Source organism: Cyprinus carpio, chromosome B16 (genome assembly GCF_018340385.1).
Source record: "Cyprinus carpio isolate SPL01 chromosome B16, ASM1834038v1, whole genome shotgun sequence".
Lineage (NCBI taxonomy): Eukaryota > Metazoa > Chordata > Actinopteri > Cypriniformes > Cyprinidae > Cyprinus > Cyprinus carpio.
Window position 1 is genome coordinate 27,721,386 of NC_056612.1, and position 22,331 is coordinate 27,743,716.

At 36.5% G+C, this 22,331-nt stretch overlaps 2 protein-coding genes across 2 annotated transcripts in view; both read left to right on the forward strand.

Annotated features, from left to right (window-relative positions):
- Positions 1-22,331, forward strand: part of LOC109051680 (fatty acid-binding protein 10-A, liver basic) — a 677,383-nt gene that overhangs the window by 204,936 nt on the left and 450,116 nt on the right. The window lies entirely within an intron of this gene.
- azin1a (antizyme inhibitor 1a) lies at positions 581-6,513 on the forward strand. Its single transcript, XM_042741787.1, has 11 exons — positions 581-668; positions 1,273-1,463; positions 1,558-1,737; positions 1,912-2,084; positions 3,280-3,414; positions 4,355-4,436; positions 4,594-4,668; positions 4,760-4,925; positions 5,066-5,184; positions 5,759-5,958; positions 6,039-6,513. The coding sequence occupies exons 2-11, from the start codon at positions 1,356-1,358 to the stop codon at positions 6,151-6,153; spliced, it is 1,353 nt and encodes a 450-aa protein (XP_042597721.1). The 5' UTR covers positions 581-668; positions 1,273-1,355; the 3' UTR covers positions 6,154-6,513.

Here is a 22,331-nt window from a genome sequence, read left to right on the forward strand (position 1 = left end):
TCATATGAGAAACCTTTTGTAATATATCGATGAAAAAGACTTGTGAGTTGGCGCCTCATTAATTTCCGGGTGTCTAATTTCGATATGTATTATATAAATTACTTATGTCTTTCTTTCTTTTTTTTTTTTTTTTTTTTTTTCTTTTTTTTTTTTCTAAAGTTTTAAGATAATAAACCGTTTGAAAACTTACGTGTAATCAGTTTAAAATTTGTTTAAACACTTTGTTTTTCTGTTTTATATTATATTAAAGTTAATATCACTAATAAAGTCACTAAAATTATATTAAATATAACTTATATATATATTTAAATACATATTGATTTTTCTAATAACAGTCTGTATATATTCTCCATTTTTCGTGTATACTTAATATAAAATGTCCTTGGAATATATTAGAAAAAATGTCCATACAGCTTATCAACATCAGTATTTTTGTTTCTTAATTTTCTAGTTATATATACTTTATCAGCGATGCTGATTGTTCTACTATACTTATTGTTTTCTATTCTTCGACGCACCTCATTTATGATTTTATTGTTTTGCAGGTGTACGTGAACTGTGAGAACAGCTTCGGGGGCTGGTGTCCACCGTGAGCAGTTCGATTTCAACGCGGAGCCCCCTTGGGATCCCAGCTGATCGCTGGAGGGGTCGACCTCTGACCTGTCCCTGTAGGTTTCACATCGCCGTATCCTCACTTCTGGTGTGCTGCTGTATACATGAGGAAGTTCTGATTTCAGTCACGCCACCCTCCCTTACGGAGCAGTTTCAGTCTGTAGCTGTTTTTAGACTGGATTGTCAAGGTCTGTGGAAGTCAGTGACTCTTCTGACCCGCTGCTGTGATCGATGTGCACCGCAGGAGTCTTTCAGACATGGCATTGAATGTGTCCTACCAATTTATACAGTTAAAATAACCTAGAATAAAACGAGCATTAAATATAGCTGCAATTCCCAGCTGGGGTCCAACACGTTGATCCCTGTAAATGTCAAAAGGCTAGATGTTTTTATTTTATTAATTTTTGAAAGAAGAAATTTGTTTGTTTGTTTAAAAATTCCACTTTTGGCAAAATCTGCTAATTTTCTTCTTTAAAAAGAGACCTTAGGTCTATATTCCCACGTGTTCATAAATTACATCAATTTAAGTTTGGATAGTGCACTTTAATGCCTATTATAAAAAATGGGGGGTGACAGTTAAAGGGTTAAATAAATGACTGTAATTGCGTATGCCCTATAAGCTTGCATTATTGATTTTTAACAAATGTCTTGTGTTTGCAGCGGATATCGCTAGGACCCAAGAGCTCTGAGGCTTCTCATAAATAGGTGACCTGTTTTATGCCTGTCAGAGCGTCAGATTACGGATGAGTATGAAGGGAACTCCGGATGAACCACGCTTTTCCGTTGAGCTGCTGGAAGGAAGCGCGGCTCTCCGAGATGTGATCGACAAACACATCCGTGATCAAACTCTTGTAAGTATAAAAAAAGAAAATCTGCTTAATTGTTTCATTTATTGTGCCTTTTCTTGTGATAGCAAAGCGTCTGTTGTTGTTTTTTTCGCTTTAGGCACTGAAGAGTGCATTTTTGGTTGCTGACTTAGGGGTGATTGTGCGGCAGCAAGTTCGCTGGAGAGCTGAGATGGACCAGATTCGCCAAAACCTTCTACACGCGGTCAAGAGCAACAGCAGCCCTGTGGTCATTGAAATCCTTGCTGCTCTCGGAACTGGCTTTGTTTGTTCAAACAAAGTAAATAGAAAGTCTAAAATATGTCTCATCTCCTCTCTCTCGCGCTAAAACTAGACTATTCATCGTCTCATTCTATATTTGTGTCTCTCTTAAAGCTATTTTTGAAATGTATTATTACTTTTGTTTGCTGTGTTATGCGTGTCATCAGCTTTGGCTGCCGTGCTTGTCTTTCAGCATGAGCTGGACTTAGTGAAGGACTTTGGCGTCACGTCTCAGGACATCATTCTCGGCGGCACGTGCAAACAGCTCTCCCATATCAAGTACGCAGCCAAACACAACATCCCCCTCCTGGTTTGCGATAATGAGGTGGAGCTGAGGAAGATTGCGCGATGCCATCCCAAAGCAAAGTGAGTCATCACACTTGCAGAGACTAGGCTTCTCACAATGCAAACATATGCAGTAAAGTGTAAAATATCACAGTTCTTAGTAGGGGTGGGAATCTTTGGAAACCTTACCATCCGATTCAGATTCTGGGAATAAAGATCCAATTATATACAGTACAGGTCAAAAGTTTGGAAACATTACTATTTTTAATGTTTTTGAAAGAAGTCTCTTCTGCTCATCAAGCCTGCATTTAATTTGATCAAAAATACAGAAAAAACAGTAATATTGTGAAATATTATTACAACTTAAAATAATAGTTTTCTATTTGAATATACTTTAAAATCTTTAAAAATCATTACTCCAGCCTTCAGTGTCACATGTAACATCCAGTCTATCACATGATCATTTAGAAATCATTCTAATATTCTGATTTATTATGAGTGTTGGAAACAGTTCTGCTGTCTAATATATTTGATGAATAAAAGGTTAAAAAGAACTGCATTTATTCAAAGTAAAAAAAAAAAAATATATTCTAATAATGTTTATATATTTTCTTTACTATCACTTTTTTATCAATTTAACACATCCTTGCTGAATAAAAGTATTGATTTTATTTTAAAAAAAGAAGAAAAAAAAAATACTGACCCCAAATTAACTGACCCAGTAGTGTATATTGTTATTACAAAATATTTATTATTTTAAAAACATAGCTTCTTTTTTTTTTTTTTTTACTTTCAAAGTAAAAAAGTATCACATGTTCTGAAAAGATATTAAGCAGCAGAGACCTGTTTCCAACTTTGATAATGAATCATCATATTAGAATGATTTCTAAAGGATCATGTGATAATGATCCTAAAAATTCAACTTGCATCACAGAAATAAATGATAATTTAAAGTATAATAAATTTAAAAACAATTATTTTAAATTGTAATAATATATTCACAATATTACATTTTTTTTCTGTATTTTTGATCAAATAAATGCAGGCTTGATGAGCAGAAGAAACTTCTTTCAAAAACATTAAAAATAGTAATGTTTCACAAAACTTTTGACCTGTACTGTATATATGCATGTCACAAGCAAAAAGTGCTTTCCAGACAAGGGCAGTGAGGGATTTTTCTCTGATGATGTCATAGACCGTTGCAGCTCTAATCGGCTGATGCACTGGATTGTTTTAATACTGAACCGTCTCTTCTTAAACTGGTTTTCTGCGATAGGGTGTTGCTGCTGTTGACATCGGGGAGCTGCTGTGACCGAGAGGAGACGGCCATACCGTTCGGCTCCACACTGAAGGACTGCAGGCATCTGCTGGAGAGTGCCAGAGAGCTCAGCCTGCGTGTCACAGGAGTCAAGTGAGTCTCTCTTGAGTTTTCAGAGAATACTGGAGTCATTTAGAAGTTACAGCGGCCTCAAAAATGATTTGGACATCACCATTTCTGATGTCATAGTACAGTAGGGGCATGCAATATGTATCGTTTACAATAATATCCTAATTGTTGTTTTGACAGTGTGATAGTTGGCATTATAAAGCATGTCTCTCACGTTGCAAAAACAAAAATTTACGCATTGAGGGTACAACAATTAAGTAAATAAGAAGAGAATATTGTTTTTATTCAGTTTTGCCAATGAAAATGGTCCCAAAACAAAGCAGCGGTAGAAACGTTTCATTCCTATATGAATCAGCGTTTCTGAACGAATCAGTGATCCATTCATTAAGACAGACAATCGCTTTATTCATGAGTGAATTAGCAATTAACAAATTGGTTTAGTAAATGATTCTGTGACTCGCTTATTAAGACAGAGACTTGCTGCCACCTACTGGCGGTCTTAGTTCAAAACATTTAAACTATTGTTAAAAGCTCTATTCAAAATACTATTTTAAAGACATTGATCTCATAGTAATATTTATGCAGTTGTAATGCTGCTTCAGATGCAGCTTGTGTGCCACTTCTGTAATGGAAAAATTGCTTGATTTCTTTTGATTGGTAACAGTTTATAGCTCAGTCTTATTCTAATTGACTTTGTTTAAATGTAAAAATTTGACGCAAAAGATGATGCATAGATCTAATAAGGATAGAAAATGCCCTTATAATAGTAAAATGCCTCTGAAAATCAGTTTAAAGGCAAATATACTTCTATGCCGTGCATTAGATATAAAAGCTAGTGAGTAAACAATTAATAATTGAGCTTTTCTCAGAACTAACTTCAATTTTTTTAATGATTCTTGCACAGTTACGCCAAGGACGTTTATGCAGGAAGTGAATGAGTTTTAATGTCATGCTCTGCTCGCAGATTCAACATTCCCAGTTGTTGTCAGGATGCACAAGCGTTCTCTCGTGCCGTTTCTGACGCCCGCTGTGTCTTTGATATGGCGGTGAGTCATCACTCATGCAGTCATGGATCGACTATAGATCTGATTGTGCCATGAGCTTCCCTACTGAACCCCGAGCCAATGATCTTTATTTATCTAAATGTCACTTTCAGTATTTATTCCCGTCTCGTTAACGTGTTCTAAATGAATCTGATCTTAGGAGGAGCTGGGCTTTGAGATGAGTGTTCTGGACGTCGGAGGAGGCTTTGATGGAAGCGAGGCACAGTTAGACGAGGTACTGTATTCTGCTGTACAGTTATAAGAGTGTTTTTGCATTTCTATGCCCCTCCCCCAACCCTGAGCTTCTGGTGTTGTTTTGTGTGCAGGTCAACCAGACGCTCAAACCCATGCTGGACATGTATTTTCCTCTCTCGACCGGATTGACGATCATCGCTGAACCCGGAGCTTATTATGTGTCATCTGCCTTCACGCTGGCCGTGAATATAATCGCTAAGAAAACAGTGGCTCGGGATTTCAGTGGTCAACCACACAGTGAGTGCTAGTCGTCATATCATGTTCAGAATATTCAAAAGGGTATATAAATGTATGGAAAGACTGTTATGTATGTAATATCTAATAGGTGATAGACTGATCATAATGTGTTTATTGAACTCATGTTTGTGTTTTTTCAGATGCACTGTCTGCGAACGATGAGCCTGAGTTTCTCTACTACATGAACGATGGGGTTTATGGGTCTTTTGCCAGTAAGCTGCTGTGTGAAGATTCAATATCGATGCCTTTGGCACACAAGGTAAATATTTCAAAATGTGACTTTGATCCAATCTATAAACATCAGCGAACATTTACACTTTTACACTTTTTTTTTAATATGCATGAAAAGACATTTCAAAATACATTTCATACATGCAATGGTTTAAGTAGATCTCTTTTATAGTGAACGTGTTAATAATAACTAAACTGAAATGCATTTTGAAGTTTTACATTTCTAAGAAAGATCTTTAAATATAAAAGAGGTGAAACGTCCACGCTAAATAGTAAAGAAATGTGTGAACAGATAATACTTCACTAAAACTCAAAAAATAAATATAACTCCAGCAAATAGATAAGCTTGCACGCATAAGAGTAGAAAAGTTGCTCACAATATGCTTTTATTCAGAGGCCAAAACAAACAAAACGATGTGAAAACATGAAAACATCTTGTCCTTGCACGGAGCAGTTATTTGGCCTCTGAATAAAAGCACATTGTAAGATAGTGTTCTACAGTTATGTGTGTGAGCTTCTCGTCTCGTTGGTCATCTTTTGTGACTGAGGCCATCGCAGGCTGTTAAACTGATGCTCTCAGTGATCTTGTGGTGTTTTGTCAGGAGGTGAGCGCAGAAGAGCCGCTGTTCTCCAGCAGTCTGTGGGGTCCGTCTGCTGATGATGTGGATCAGGTGCTGGAGCGATGTCTGCTGCCGGAGCTCAGTGTCGGAGACTGGCTGCTTTTCAGCAACGCAGGGGCCACATTCAGTAACGGAGAGGAACACAAACCGCCCGTCTTCTACAGCATCACTGAATGCGACTGGTACGGAGTCAATCCTGATGGTATTTCAAACCCGGTGCATTTGTTTTGCTCTTTAATCAAGTTGTTTTTCCTCTCTGTAGGCAAGAGCTTCATAATTGTGGCGTCACGTTGGACGTGAGGATGAAGAACTTCTCTCTGGTACCACGTTGCCTGCAGCCAAACATATCCGAGGCGTCCATTTCCACCCCGGCGTAACATAAAGCCACTTATTAGTGTTATTATTTTGACTGACTTGAAGCACTTAAGAACCTGGAGTCTTCTAAGAAGCTTCAAATGTTCTGAAGAACTTTAACTGGGACCAGAGCTCAAGAAGTGTTACTGACCAGAACTATAACTGATGGATATACAGCAGATAGATGCGATTAGCTTTAACAAATGGGAGCGTTGGCGTTTACAGATACACTTAATTATATTCAAGTCCGTTTTATTAATATGTATAAACATATAGTATTTCAACTTACTAATGGAATCAGTCATGTACCCAACAGGCGAAGTTATTTATTAAAGCTCGTTAAAGTCTAGTCTAGTCATTAGATGCTTTAAAGAAACATGCACTTGTTTTTTGTTATGTGTATTAAGAATCTGACGTTTAAACTGGATAATTGCGATCTTTGTCCTATTTGAACTGTTGCAGGAATAGTTCAGCAAAAGCACTGTGGTATGGACAAAATACAATGGAAACTTTCTAAACTGTTGAAATTAGGCATGGGCCGATTACCGGTTTCGAGGTATACCGCGATTTGAAAATGTCACGGTTTCAAAACCACTGATATTTTCCATTATACCGGTCCTGCGGTATGCGCTGTTTTCCATGTCTCCTCAGAGACTGAAAGAGTAGGAATCCCTCAGAGAGTAACAAGAGTGTGTGTACGATGGCCGAATTTAAGGCCCGGGTACACTTCACATTCAGCGTTCCTTCTGTAACAGAATTACTCTCTGTTCTGGACTTGCACAAACTGCGTTGCAATGCAATAATTTTCCAAAATGTCATTTATGTGATAATATGAAGTCTGTTAACACAGACCAGAGACGCTGAAGACGGATGCACAGAGAAAAATACTGTAGCAGGCAGATCACTCTCTGTTCATGATGCACAAACTGTTGGAAGAAATCCTCAATATTGATTTGGGGGTTTATATGAATGTGTTTCTGAGGGGAGCTGACTGTCTTCTGAAAATTTTATGTGGTATAATTTAACTAAGCTTGTCAGAACATTCTGTTTTTTTGCTTCAAATTGGGGTTATTATTAAATCAAATTATGGGTATGATTATTATTATATAACTAAATGATATAAATGATATGAATTATATAACTAAAATTAAATTACTTTAATTACAGATTTAGATTAAATAAAGAAGCCAGTCTTTAATTTTTTCTTTTTAGGAAACAAATCAAAGAAAAAAAAAAGTAATTCTACTGTTTCTAATGTTCTGTATGTTGCTCAAAAACAAAAGTGGGAAAAAAAATTTTTTTTACCCAGTCATTTAAAAATAACACATTTCAGAGCTGTAACAACGATACCGTGAAACCGTGATATTTTGCTTAAGGTTATCATACCGTCAAAATCTCATACCGACCCATGCCTAGATGAAATCTTAGGCCTAAATCGCACTTTAAAGGAATGGTTCACCCAAAAATGAAAATTTGCTGCAAATGTATTCAACTGAGATATAAATTAGTTTTCTTCATCAGGTTTGGAGAAATGTAGCATTGCATCAGTGTCTCAGCAATGGATGCTCTGCAGTGAATGGGTGCCGTCAGAATGAGAGTCCAAACAGCTGATAAAAAAATAACAATAATCCACAAGCAATCCACAGCACTCCAGTCCATCAGTTAACATCTGGAGAAGACAAAAGATGAAACAAATCCAGCATTAAGATGCTTTGATCCGTGCAGATTTCTCTCCTGATTCAGACAAAACAACCTTTTCAGTGGAGGAAGCTTTATTATGCAGAGGACTGGTATTTTAGCCAGAAGCAACAGTTGAAAGTTAAAAACATCTTAATGTTGAGCTGGAGACGTGTGGATTTATTATGATGTTTTTATCAGCTGTTTGGACTCTCATTCTGACGGCACCCATTCACTGCAGAGCATCCATTGCTGAGACACTGATGCAATGCTTTTGAACTATTCCTTTGTAAGTATGCAAATGCAGACACAAAGTGCAAGCGTCTGGTCTAGTTGTACATATTTGCACATGCTTGCATTGAAATGAAAAGACGTGTGTTGCACAAAATTGGGAAGTGTCTTGTGTTTGTTTCAGGCCTTTTCTAAGCAGTAGTATTCGTGTCGTGCGTTATCTCAGCATTACACGTGTGTTCTGTCCAGGACGTCTCTGGTATTGTGAAGTATGTCTGAGAATGTGCTGAAGACGGCTGGAGCAAGTGCTGCTGGTTGAAGTGAGAGGAAGCTGTTATATTCTCTTGACCTGCAAGTGAAAGCAATAACACTGAACGGGAATTAACAAATGAAATGTTTGTTCAGTGTCAGAACATAAACTGTGGACTGTTTGCCGTTTACGGCATTTACCTTTTCTTGACAAAGTTTTGCTGTCAATAAAATGGTGTTAATGGCCTCGTGGATTCATTTTGCATTTCAGTGTCTGGTACAGCATTGCCTTTACTGTGAGAGTTCACAGTTAAACATGAGTGAGCAAACAAAAAAAAATTGGTTACTGAATCTAAAGCCCATATTTTTTTTAATAGTAATGGAAAAAAAGTGATGTTTAAAAAAAGGCTTGTTTATTTATATATGCAAAAAACAGTCCAATCTGATGTCAGATTATATATAGTAGTTAATTTCAACATTTACTAAGATAATGCTGATAAGAAATGTTTCTTGAGCAGCGAATCAGTGAATATATTGTAAAATGTAATTTATTTATTACTCCAGTCTTTAGTGTCACATGATCCTAAAGATCTGAAATATTTTTTTTTTTTTTTTTTAAATGCTGTCCATTTGAAATTGATGCTCAGAGAATCCTGAAAAATTAAATGTATCAGTTTCCATACATACTATCGGGCAGCACAACTGTTTTCAACATTGATAATAATCAAATATTTCTTGAGCAGCAAATCATCATATTAGAATGATTTCTGAAGATCATGTGACACTGAAGCTGAAAATACAGCTGCGCATCACAGAAATAAATTACATTTGAACATATATTCACACAGAAAACAGCTATTTCAAATTATAATAATATTTCACAATATTACTAATTTTACTGTATTTTTTATTAAATAAATGCTGCCTTGATGAGCAGAAAAGACTCATTTTAAAAACATTAAAAATCCTAATGATTCTAAACTTTGGAGCAGTAGTATATATATATAAAGAGTTAAATGAGTGCAGGTGTGACGAGTCTCTGTCAGCTCTGAGTTTTAGGTGCCAGAGGCTGCAGGTGACAGACAGCACTGATGCTGTTCAGACGGTAAACCTCCTTCTGCCACACCGGCGTTCTCCTGGCTGTTAGATGGCGGCGTGTGTGTTTTGTCAGGTGGTCGCTGCGCACAAAGCGGCTGTGGCAAACCGGGCACTACAAACCCTTCTCCCATCTCCGTTTACGCCACAGACCATAAAATCCATCAAACCTCCAAAAGCAGCCGTAACAACACCACCCTAAAAGCATTCTCACCTGTCCCCAACAAGTGGGAGCAAATGGAAAACAAAGTTTCTAAATTTATTAAAAAGTCTTAATTTGCTCTTCCACAAGATGAGGCCTTAATTCAGAGCAGAAGGTTTTACATTCTTAAAGTCATGGCATTAAATGTTGCATGCTCTGCAAAAATATGAATATCACTCCCTAAGTGTTTGTGTTCCGATGCAAATATCTAAACATCTTTAAATTAAGATATATGTGACCCTGGACCACAAAACCAGTCATAAGGGTCAATTTTTCGAAAGTGAGATTTATCCATCATCTGAAAGCTGAATAAATCATCTCTCCATTGATGTGTGGTTTGTTAGGAGGACAATATTTGTCTGAGATACAACTCATTTGGAAAATCTGGAATCTGAGGGTAGCAAAAAAAATCTAAATATTGAGAAAAATCATCTTTAAAAGTTGTTCAAATGATGAAGTTCTTAGCAATGCCTATTTACTAATCAAAAATTAAAGTTTTGATATATTTCAAGTAGGAAAGATTTACAACAAAATATCCTTCATGGAACATGATCTTTATTAATTATCCTAATGATTTTTGGCAGCTAGTGCATAAAAGGAAAAAACTGGATTGAATTTTGACCCATACAGCATGTTTATTTATCTGGGCTATTGCTCCAAAATATACCCTCACGCAGAGAGACTTCAGACTGCTTTTGGCTGAGTGATAAAGGGACAACATATTTGCTTGGTAGAAAAGAAAAATGAAAAACACATGTATACAAGCAGGAGCATGTTTCTGAGAATTTGTGAATTTCTGCTTAAAAAAACATTAAGATATCTCAGATTATCGTGAGGAAATGAAAACGTTTGTCCCTTTGTATTAAGCTGATTTTTACTGCTGAGCCTTTTGGCAGATATTTTGTTCTTGTTTAATCCCAAAACTGACTTTATTTTGTTCGCTTTCTCAAAAACAAGACTTCTTGCGCCATTTTGCTTCTCAAGCTAAATGCATCTTGATTGGAAGTTACTTGTGATCAAAAAGGTACAGTAAAAAGTTATTTCTTTATTCTTGAGTGACGGTTATGGTATAAAACTTTTATATATGTAAAAAAACAAGAAACATAGGTTGACAAGACAACTTATAGTTGCACTGTAAAAAGGTTTGCTGTAAAATGCTTTTACAGTAACTACTGGCAGACGTGGATGCAGGAAGTTACTGTTAAATTGTTTACAGTATCATTACTGTAATTTCATTTACAGTTAATAATAATGCATACCTGTATTAATATTTACAGTACGAGCAGCACTGTATTTTCAATTAAGTTACAGTACAAGTAATGTATTTTAATAGTACAGTAATAATACTGTATATTGGTATTATTATTACAGTATGAGTACTGTGTTTTTTCATTTACAGTACAAGTACTGTATTTTTTATTTTACATTAGACTTTTTTCGTAGATTTGAGTTTAGCTGCATTTACTTTCTATTACAAAATAATTTAATTTTAATCTACAAATGTCACAGGTAAAGGTTGCAATAAAGTTGATGAAAACGGATCTAATCGCGCAGCAGTCAAAGTTTAATTTAACATAGAACTCAAAAATACTCGGGAAAACAAAGCAACCAAAACCAAACACAGTATAAAAAAGACAAACCAATAATGAAATAAACAACAGGTGTGTGGTAACTGATGTTTAACGATATGAAAAACCACTAGCTGTAAAACTATAAGTTTTTTACTCCCCAAAAATAAGTTCTCATGAACATTGTTGTCATTAAAAAATGCTGTTTCAATTGTTTAAACCCTCTATTGCATGAAATATCTAGCTTGGACTAGACATGGTAAAAAATGAGGATTGCCATTGTTTTTATTACTTAAAATTAGCTAAATAACAGATATATAAAAAAAATTAAAAAAAAAAAAAGTTTAAAGGGGGGTCGTTGGTAACTTGTTGCCATATGGCAACAATATGCAATCGTGGAAAGTACCATAAAATCAACATTTTTTTAAAAAAAAACTCATTTTATTTAAAACAAGACTCAACAAATCCATCTCATACTTAGTGAAATGTTTAGACAAACATTTATACAATAAAGCACAAGCATGAGGCCACTTGGATTTTGAAGTCCAACAGTGGGCGATGGGCAAATCTCTTCTGGCATCCTGGGGACTGGCAGCGTCTCCTTCTGTAAAGCAGCCACGCATTTTACCAGGGTCATGTCAAAGATGTGGAATACAATGCGGTGGTACCATTTCTTGGACCAGATCTTGGTGCGATAGAGGGCTTAAATCACAAAATTAAAAAAAAAAAATTATGTTTTTACCTTTTAAAATATAAGCAAAAGTTGTAAACATAGTCTCGGAGTAGTTTCATGCTATGTAAGTCAATGGGACTCCATTAGGTTGAATGCACCAGGACGTTTCCATATTTGCATATAGTTGCAATATGGCAACAAATGTATTTTAGCATATTACAAAAAACATATAAAATCAAAACTGAATTTAATGTTAAAAAATTAATTTTACTTACCCCCAGATAGTGATTTAAATTTTTTATTTGATGAAAATTTTCCAAAATTCAGAATAAAAGGCACTCTTCGGGAGCCCCAGACAGTGATGTTTGCATGTGGTCAATGTCCATGAGCAAAAAGTTCTGGCAAACAGGATATCCTGGTCATGTGACCTCATAAACTGTATTTCCTTCAAAGTAAAAGCCCCCTTTTCCACAACTAACTGTAAAAACATAGATTTTATATCACAGCTTTTTGGAAAATTAAGATAAAGTAATTGTTGCCATATGGCAACGCTATGCAATAGAGGGTTAACATTTAACAAGTTCAACAAATTAACATTTAACATTTAACAAATGTTACAAGTTTAACATTTAACAAGTCATAAGTTTCTCATGAACACATTTGCCATTAAAATGTGCTGTTTCATTTTTTAACTATTTCATTATTTAAAACATTTACTTTAAAAATGTACATCTAAAAATGTTAATGAAATTTATCCTGTGTATTTGTAACATGGCTAAAAATTTAAACATGCTGAAAAGCAGAAATAAGCCATTACAAAAAACAAACAGTAAAAAACATGTTTTAAGTCGTGTTTTCTTTTCAATAATTTGTGCCAATCGAATTCAACAAGCTCTCTGATGAAAGATGCCACAAGGGGATTCCAGGCTGGCGATTTTTTCTTCTGCATCCTTTTTCAGATGGCCCGGCTGATCTGTGATTTTGATTTTTTTTTGCATTTGGTGTCCAATCAGGTTATTCACGAAAGGAAACTGCAAGCACACGGAAAAAACACATTATCAAACCACTGGATTCCAAACAGTCATAACAGGGTCCTGTACTGCACTTGATGGTAATAGAAAAGCAATATGTATATATAATAAAATAATAATTATACATTGTAGACATATTATAAACAGATTTAGACAGATTATAATGAGAATGAGGTAATGATAAAGGAATACATTACATTTTAAAAATTTTAAATACAAAACAGTTATTTTAAAGTTGAATCATATTGAAAAAATATGACTGTGTTTGCAGCAAATAAAATGCAGCCTAAAAGCTTTTAGGATAAGAGATTGTGATGTACAGCTGGTTGGAGACGTGATGAAGATGAGCGGGGCCGTGACAAAAGGGGGCGGCTCTGTGGTTCCGGACGGTTAGTCGCCCTAGACGGGCTGGCAATAAGTCTTGGGGCTACTGAAAGCGATGTTCTCTCCTGGCGGTAAGTGACCTAAAAAGTCGATCCACATGAAGCATCTTGTTTTAAAATACTTATTCAATGTGCGCTGTGGCTGTATCTGTGATACAACCTCCTTGAGGCAGAATCACCTCCGTCTTTAGAAGGGTGCGATTGCTGAAGCCCCCCCTCCCTGTGGCCCCTGCCTCTGCTGATACGAACAGCACAGACGCCGGATCTGAATCAATGAGCGGATAAACGCTCTGCTCAGGAATAAAACTCGCGATGAGAGAGCGGAAACAGACACCGCTGTTTAACTGCAGCAAAAGCTCCGGGTCTGATGGGGGGACATTAAAATCATTAAAATTAATAGACGGTTATGTTTTTATTAACTGAGTCTGACGTGTGCATTTTCATAAAACAATTTTCAAAAGGATAGTGTGCACGCACAGACCGCTCTAAGAGATGAAAAAGGCCGTGACCCTCTGACCCAGGTGCGGGTCACCCGCTTTCCATCAGGGCTGTTTCCTCATTATGACGGTGGAAAAAAAACTCCATGAGTTACGCGCGGCGGGGTTCTAACAGCAAAAAACGTTAAATGAAACAAATATTCACTTCAAAATACTGTTAAATACAATTCTTTATGGTTGCCTCACTGTCTTTTCGTCCTTCATAGTTTGCTGTTAACGTAAGTTTCCACAATCATGCTTAACGTTAATAATTACATAAAGAGGCAACAAGGAGCATTAAAACAAAGGTTATTTTGTTTCTGTGTCACCTAAACAGTCTGTAAATTTTTATTCACCCCGGTCAGGGCAGTCATGTTGTGCACAGGCAGAAAAAAAAAAAAAAAGTTCATTTGTCATGAATCTGTTTGTTAGTTGATGTTAATAAGTTGATGCATTTGAAATATCTCGTTATCGAAACAATACTAACCTTTTGGACCTTGCCCAACCAACGAAAAAAAAACTGAAAAAGAATATTTGTCATTGGTCAGTTTGTTCGCGGCAATGTCGGGTAAATCGATTTCAGGAGGGAATCTAATCCTTTGCCTATGTATTCAGTCCTTTATTATACGGTACCTATGTAAAATATTCAAATTATCCGTTACAGTGTGCTAAAGTTAAAACTAATAATATAAAACATACAAAATTCTATAAACATTGACTTTTAAAACCTTAATATTCAAATACGATATATATATGTACAATGGTTTAGTATGGAGGAGCTAAACATTTTTTATTGTTTTTATGAATTTATTGTCTTAAAAAATAGATCTCACCATTTTTTTAAAAGTTTTAAGCAGCCCAGTGTAGACTTACATTTAAAAAACATCTTGATGTATCACTTTTCAGTATATTCACACTTGGCATACGACAACATTCCATAAAAAACCGTTTGTAAAACCGTGCTCTAAATCACACACAAAGGAGTGCTTAACAGTCTCGACATGTGTGTGTAGCTCATGTTGCTTTAAGGTGGGAGCTGTTTAAATCGCAGTCATGAGAGCGGCATGAATAACGGGGGCCGTTATCTGCAACTCTGTTTCCGGGGCTGAACAGCGATAAATCTGAAATATTGGCTTTTTTCAGGAGGCAGTGGGGACTTGTGGCCAATCACGCCGGAAGGATATGTTTTATTTTATTATTTTGAGTACAATCGTGACCGCTTGACCCTATGTAAGGGCTGTTTTTGAATAATATTTTCTGTTTTCACTTTAGTTTTATTCATCTCTGTTTATGATGTCTATAATAAGGTCTATCATAGATTTTTATTTTGGCTATTCTTTTTTCAGTTTTAATTTATTTATAGTGAATTCTATTTTTTTTTTTTTTTTTCCCCAGTTGTCCCGACATTACGGTTTATTGCTTGTGTGTTTTATTTCAGCTCATTTTATAAGATTTCCAGACATAAATCGATGCACTGCGACTTAATCACTTCCCAAGTGTTTTTAAATCAGCTTTGCTTGACAGTATTCTCAAGGTGCTTGTATAAGGTATATAGCTTGATTCTTTTCGGTAAATTACTTGTGCTTTTGCACCTTTTGTGTTTATACCACAAGCTTTCTTGCCTTCAAGTCCCCAAGTGTTTGAACTTTGCATTTCTCACGCTTGCGATCATCTTGTGCTTGTGCACCTTTATACCCAATACAGCACTCTGTGAACAGCCACTCCTTTCTGTGATGACCTTCTGTAACTTACTCTCTTTGTGGAGGGTGTCAGTGATGGTCTTCTGGACCATTTCCAAGTCAGCAGTCTTCCACATTTACATTTAGTCATTTAGTCATTTAACAGATGCTTTTATCCAAAGCGACTTACAAATGAGGACAATGGAAGCAATCAAAATCAACAAAAGAGCAATGACAAACAAGTGCTATAACAAGTCTCAGTTAGCCTAAACACAGTACACGTACCAAGGGCTTTTAAGTAATATAATAAATAAAAAGAACATAGGTAGAAATAGAAAATGATTAGAGCAAGCTAGTGTTAGAGGGCTTTTTTTTATTATGACATATTGTGATTTCAAAGAACAAGAGATACCCAGAATTTATACTATAGGGACAGTCATTCAAATGTAATATATATATATATGTATATCATTTTTTTTCCACCAAGTTCTAAGGAATAAAATGTTGGCAAATGTCTTAAAATTAAATTAAATCTTAAATTAAATTCAGTACAAAAACATATGCATAAATACCTTACAGTTTAAATAGTATACAATTTGTTTTTACATTACAATAATGAGGTTGAGGATTGCATTTGTGTTATAGTTTTGAGCATTATGGGGGTATATATGTTTTAAAAATAAAAAAATTAAAAAAACCTGACCTGGATCTGTTTGTGAGATTGACCTTTGTGTCCCGTCTCACTCACAGAGGTGGACTGGTCAGCAGAGACGGGATCTTCACACGCATCAGAGGAAGGAGTCAAGGGCCAAGGCCCCCTCTGCTGGATCTGCATAGACATCAGGGCCTCCACAGCTTCTGAATATCTCCAGTCTGAATCAGCCTGCTAGATGTGAGAAGAGGAAATTAAATACATTTAAGAAAAAAAAGTACATTTTATGCACTTCATGTTGTTAACAACAACTACATGGAATATATTTTCTTTCTCTTTTTATTTTTATATGAATACGGCACAAGATTATCCTGTTTAAAAAAAAATAAAAAAAAAAAAAAATCAAAAAAAAAATCAAAAAGAAACAAAAAATAGTCCGTTAGATTCATGTAAATTTTTATATGTTACTAAATACAATTGCCAATTTGCATAACTAACAAATCACTAACAAATTTAATAATAATATTGATACATAGCAGGTATATAATACTTACATTATAAATTATAGTATAGCAATAATAATTAGTTTTTAATTTCCAATCAATGATTCCTTTGTACATCAATTACGTATCATCATCATTATGGTCATAATGTAATGTTTATTTAATAGTTTTGACCAGTTTTATTCAAAATCAGCAGTTTATAAACATTAAATTAATATAAAATAATTTGAAAAAAGTAATTAGATATTTTTTATTAATAGCAGATAAAATTAAAATGCAGATGGCTTTACTTACACTTTCAGATCTGGATGTCATAGTGATGCTGCACTGCACTCTCGTTTATCTCTGACTGAACTGACTGGAGACTCATTATGATCGATACTGTCACTCTTTCTGGAAACTATTCATTCACATATTTCAGAAAACCGAGCTGGGCTGTGGAGCTCGTGCTTTCGCTTCCAGCCAATCATCGACGAGGTGTGCGGAGCGCCAGCCAATCAGGAGCGCGCGTCGCTGCGTGACCAGCGGCTGGTCCGCGCGGTGTCTGCGGATGGTCTGCAGTCGGTCAGCTGTGTGCTGGACCTGATTCAGATCTGGTATTTTACTATTCACAGCAGCGACCCCTTTACCAAAAGCCTTGATTCTCTTCATAGCGCTGTGTGCTGGCTTCCGTTACTTCATCATTGCGTCATAATATAATTACAATAATGTTCAACCAGTGTTAAGACCTAGTTTCTACATGAATTAGTCTATTTTTGTCATGGATTTATTCTGCAGTGTATCTGAGAAGAGAGATGTACACTTTATGAATTATCTGGAGACAAAATTATATAAAAAATACTATATATACTATACTATATATGCTTGTATTAAAAAATATGCCATGAATTTTATACATATATTTATAAATTTAACTTTAAAATGTAAATTTTACAGTGATGTACGTGTGTGTAAATACATAGCCTATATATACGATATTATATTATATATATATATATATATAGACTGTAAATTTTAAGTACGTATAGTCTATTCTATATCTATCTTATATAATATATATATATATATACTATATATATTATTATATATATCTATATATATATATATAGAATACATATATATATATATAGACCTCAAAAAGTTTTAAAAAATGAAAGTAAAAAAAAACTGTAACTTAAATAAGTATAGAGAAAGAGCGAGAGAGAGAGAGAATAAAATTAAATATATATTTAATTGTAAAAAATAATTCATTTAAGAAATCACTTTGCAAACCTTTAGAAAAGAAGATATCAAAGATATTTTCCAGTATTCAGAGAAGTGCTTCATCTGTATGGGTCATCTGAGGCCTGAACCTTTGCCCTAGATTAACCATTACCCTACATTAGCATGAGTAAATCACCATCCGAAAATCACCATCCAATTTACATGAACCATGTACCCTAAAAAATTCAGTAACAAACAAAAAAATTGATCTGATAATGAGTCACAGACAGAGTTATTTTGGTGACTTCTCAGTTCATATTACTGTGCTCACATCTTCCATGTTATGATCACACAAACAACCAAAGTAAAGTGTGCAGATGTTAATAAGCATTAAAACAAATGCCATGCACTGGCAAAAACCAGGAACTGATCAGTGAAACAGAGCTTTTAGAAACTCTGAATCAGTTAATAAGAAAAAAATAACTTCACAACTTCAACCATAATCATAAAACTTAACGTTTGTCCAATTGTGTGTTTGTTAAAAATACAGTTTTTAAGTTTGGTAACATTTGTGAATCAATTAAAATGTTATTTATGTATCTCTCTGGAAGAGAAACATAATTTTACAGTTATTTTTTCTGTTGGAAAACACCCATTTCCAATCACATCATTTGATTCAGATCAGGACTTCGGAGCGGGTTCGCGAATCATTTGATTCAGATCAGATCTTCGGAGCGGGTTCGCGAATCATTTGATTCAGATCAGATCAGATCTTCGGAGCGGGCTCGCGAATCTTTTGATTCAGATCAGATCTTCGGAGCGGGTTCGCGAATATTTTGATTCAGATCAGGACTTCGGAACGCGTTCGCGAATCATTTGATTCCAGCATCAGGAACTTCGGAGCGGGGTTCGCGAATCTTTTGATTTCAGATCAGGACTTCGGAGCGTCCGTCTCATGTTCGCGAATCTTTTGATTCAGATCGGACTTCGGAGCGGGTTTCGCGAATCTCTTGGTCTCAGGATCAGGACTTTCGGATAGCGCAGTTCGCGAATCATTTGGATTCAGATCAGATCTCTTCGGAGCTACGGTTGGTTGCGCGAATCATTTGATTCAGATCAGGGGCCTGCATTTAATAACAGCTTGCGTACGCACAAAACGGGGGCTGAAAACATGCGTACGCCAGTTCAGGCGCCAAAAAGGTGGGATTTATCAAAGAAAACCACTTGAGCAGTGCTTTGTGACAATACTGCCGGACACCTAGCACGCAAAACCTGACTGACCATGCCGTACGCACATTTTGAAGACAAAGCAGTTTGGCGACACTGATGGTGAGTTGCAGGAACTGACTGCGGATAAAGGGAATTACACCCTTTGCAAAATGGCAAAAATTTACTTTGACATATTTCAATATTTACAATATTTACAAGTTGCTCATAGGTCCCTGGTTACAACAAAAATTACAAATAACATTAAATCACCATTATGGGTCCCTAAAAGATACATACATGCATGTTTAGTTTTTAAAGACATAAAAGTACTATATGTATATATCTTAAATGGATGTAGGCCTATCACTCATTATGTGATTAATGTGATAAGGTGTGTAAATGATTAAAATCTGATAGCTGAAAACATAAATAGCCTACTGCAGCAACACTTAAGGCATATTGTATGATGGATGCGCTGGCACTGCTGGAAGAACTATGCCAAATGGCAGACTTCGGAGGGAAAGAGTATTCAGGGACCGTGAGGATTTCCTAGCCCCATGATGATGAGTGGCTAAGTAAGCCGCTTTAGATTCCTAGAGCCATGCTCTTGGATCTGTGTGCTGAACTTGGGCCAGCATTACAAAGACCAACAACACGGAACCGCGCCATCCCGGTACCAACCCCAAGTACTTCAGTTTTAGGATTTTTGGCAACCGGACATATCAGCGGGGAAATAGGCGACAGGTAACTAAGTGTCTTTTTTTTTTATGCAAAACCTTATTGATTTTAACATTCCTATTAATTTGTCATAGGTCTGGGATTTCACAGCCATCCCTAAGCTCATTAATGCCTGCAGTTTTGAAGGGATTATTCAAATGACCAATCGATACATAAAGTTTCCTTACACTGTTGGAGAACAGGCCAATATCAAAAGGCAATTTGCAGCAATGTCCGGTTTCCCAAATGTAATCGGCGCAATTGACTGCACTCATATTGCTATATAGGGCTCCATATGTAGATGAATTCATTTATGTGAATCGCAAAACATGTGCATTCAATAAATGTGCAAATTATATGTGACGCCAACTTGACTCTAAGGAATGTTGTGGCATGATGGCCTGGTTCTACACATGACTCTTTTATTCTAGCGCACAGCAGTGTAGGGAAATGACTCGACTTTAGGGCAGGTGCCATTCGCGATGGCTGGCTTCTGGGTAAGTAAATGCATATAATTGTTTTTTACATAAACAGTTTAAAGCCTATTGTACAAATAATCTGTTATACTTTACAGGTGACAGCGGTTACCCGCTCAGGCGCTGGCTACTCACCCCATTCTCAAACCCTCAGAGCGCAGAAGAAGTGCGCTTTAATGATACCCACACTCGTGCGCGCTCAGTAGTTGAGAGAGCCATTGGCCTCAAGTGTAGATGGCGTTGCCTTGATGCTTCGGGTGGTAGACTTTTATATCAACCAAAAAAAGTATGCCAGATCATCATGGTGTGCGCTATTTTACACAACATTGCACTGATGAATGGTATCCCTGTTCCCCCGACCTACCACAACACCAGCATGAAGAGCCTGACCCACACCCCCCCTCCCCAACAAGAAGGACATCATCAGGGAGCAAGGCTCCGTCAGGAAGTAATGCGCCATTTGTGAAGAACAACAGTGCAAAGGTTCATTTTTTAACAAGATCTTTTAATGTAGATGCAATGTCACCCAGCACAACCCTTATTTGGTTAACCTCATCTGCGATTACAGTAATTGCATTAATGGTGTCTCTCTGTGTCTGCAGAACAGCCTCAGTCAGCACCCGGCCACTTCCCGCCGTGCCATAAGGTCGGGACGCACTTGTGTGTGGGGACCTCGGGAAACTCCATAGCCCCTGCAGAACTCTGCGCTGGGAGTTTCCCACACACTGGTCTCCCGCAGACTCTGCAAGAATAAGGACTAAACCAATTGTACACTCAAAAAAATAAATTGTTGAATGAACATGATTTATTCGTAGCACCCATTATGCATCTAATCAAATCAAGTAAACTTGCACTGCTTCGAATAATAATTTAGTTACAAATAACAAGAATGAATCATTTAACATAAGTAAACGTGTTATTCTTATTAATCAGACATATTTGTATTTTTTGCAAATCAAACAAGTGGCTAGTTGACTTTTTTGAGTGTATAATTTATTTTGTTTAATACACAAGCAATAAAGTTATTTACCTGGTTCCCCTGTCCGTATCCAGCACATCTGTGTCTCCCTCCCTCTCAGACACAATGCCACACACACTGGTTTGGCCGAGAATCGAGGCTATTTGGGTCTCCATTGGGGACAAATCGGGGGCGCCTTTGCCCCCCCACCAGTCGCACACACACTCTGTCGGTGAGAGGCAAGCCGTTTCTTTGCTCCCACCTTAAGATCGGACCACTTCTTTTTTACGTCTGGAACCGTCCTGTTTGCCGAAGCAACTGCGTTTACCGCAGCAGTGATGTGTTGCCACTCTAAATATTTTTTTTTATTGGTAATTCCACTGCTGTGGCCACCAAACAAAAATAGCCTTCCTTTCATCCACCTCACTCACAAGAACCTCTATGTTCTGCCTCAGAGAAATTTTCGCTTCTTGCCCTTGCTTTCCCATTGCTGCCATGATTTTGTTTTTAAAAAAACACAAAAATTTCCTTGCTCCTTTTAATATGCATGGCCAATGAGGTTAATTTGCAATTGTCTATATATGGTTGAATGTGGGCGGATAAAGGGCGGTAAATGATTTTTTTTTTTGCGTGCGCAAATTATCAGGTAGGCTGTGATTTATAAAATGAAAATTGCGTGCAGGTGGCGTACTGGCATGGTTTTATAAATCTGAATATTTTTTTGCGTACGCTATTTTTGGCTTTTGTGCGTACGTAGAGTTTTAGTAAGGATCCTACGCACAGTTTTATAAATGAGGCCCCAGGACTTCGGAGCGGGTTCGCGAATCATTTGATTCAGATCAGATAAGATCTTCGGAGCGGGTTCGCGAATCATTTGATTCAGATCAGATCAGATCTTCGAGAGCCGGGCCTCGCGGGGGCCTCATTTATAAAGCTTGCGTACGCACAAAACGGGGCTGAAAACATATAGAAATATGCGTACGCAAGTTTTTCCACGCACACATACGGGATTTATAAAAATAAACTTGGCGTAAAATAAGGTGCGCACCGTAAGGATGCTCTTGACCGTGCGTACGCACTTCTTTTTCCTGGTCAGTGAGAAAAAGTAATTAAGCAGCAACGCGATTTTAAACTCTGTTTTCATGTAGATATTCATCACATTTAACATTAAATACTCCACTCGCATTAATGGATATAAACACTAAAATTACATAATTTT

Excerpts from the sequence above, each read along its gene's own strand:
- azin1a (XM_042741787.1), top strand. The coding sequence starts at position 1,356 with ATGAGTATGAAGGGAACTCCGGATGAACCACGCTTTTCCGTTGAGCTG. Across the intron at positions 1,738-1,911 it reads GCTTTGTTTGTTCAAACAAA|CATGAGCTGGACTTAGTGAA; the intron begins GTAAATAGAAAG and ends CTTGTCTTTCAG. Across the intron at positions 2,085-3,279 it reads CGATGCCATCCCAAAGCAAA|GGTGTTGCTGCTGTTGACAT; the intron begins GTGAGTCATCAC and ends TTTCTGCGATAG.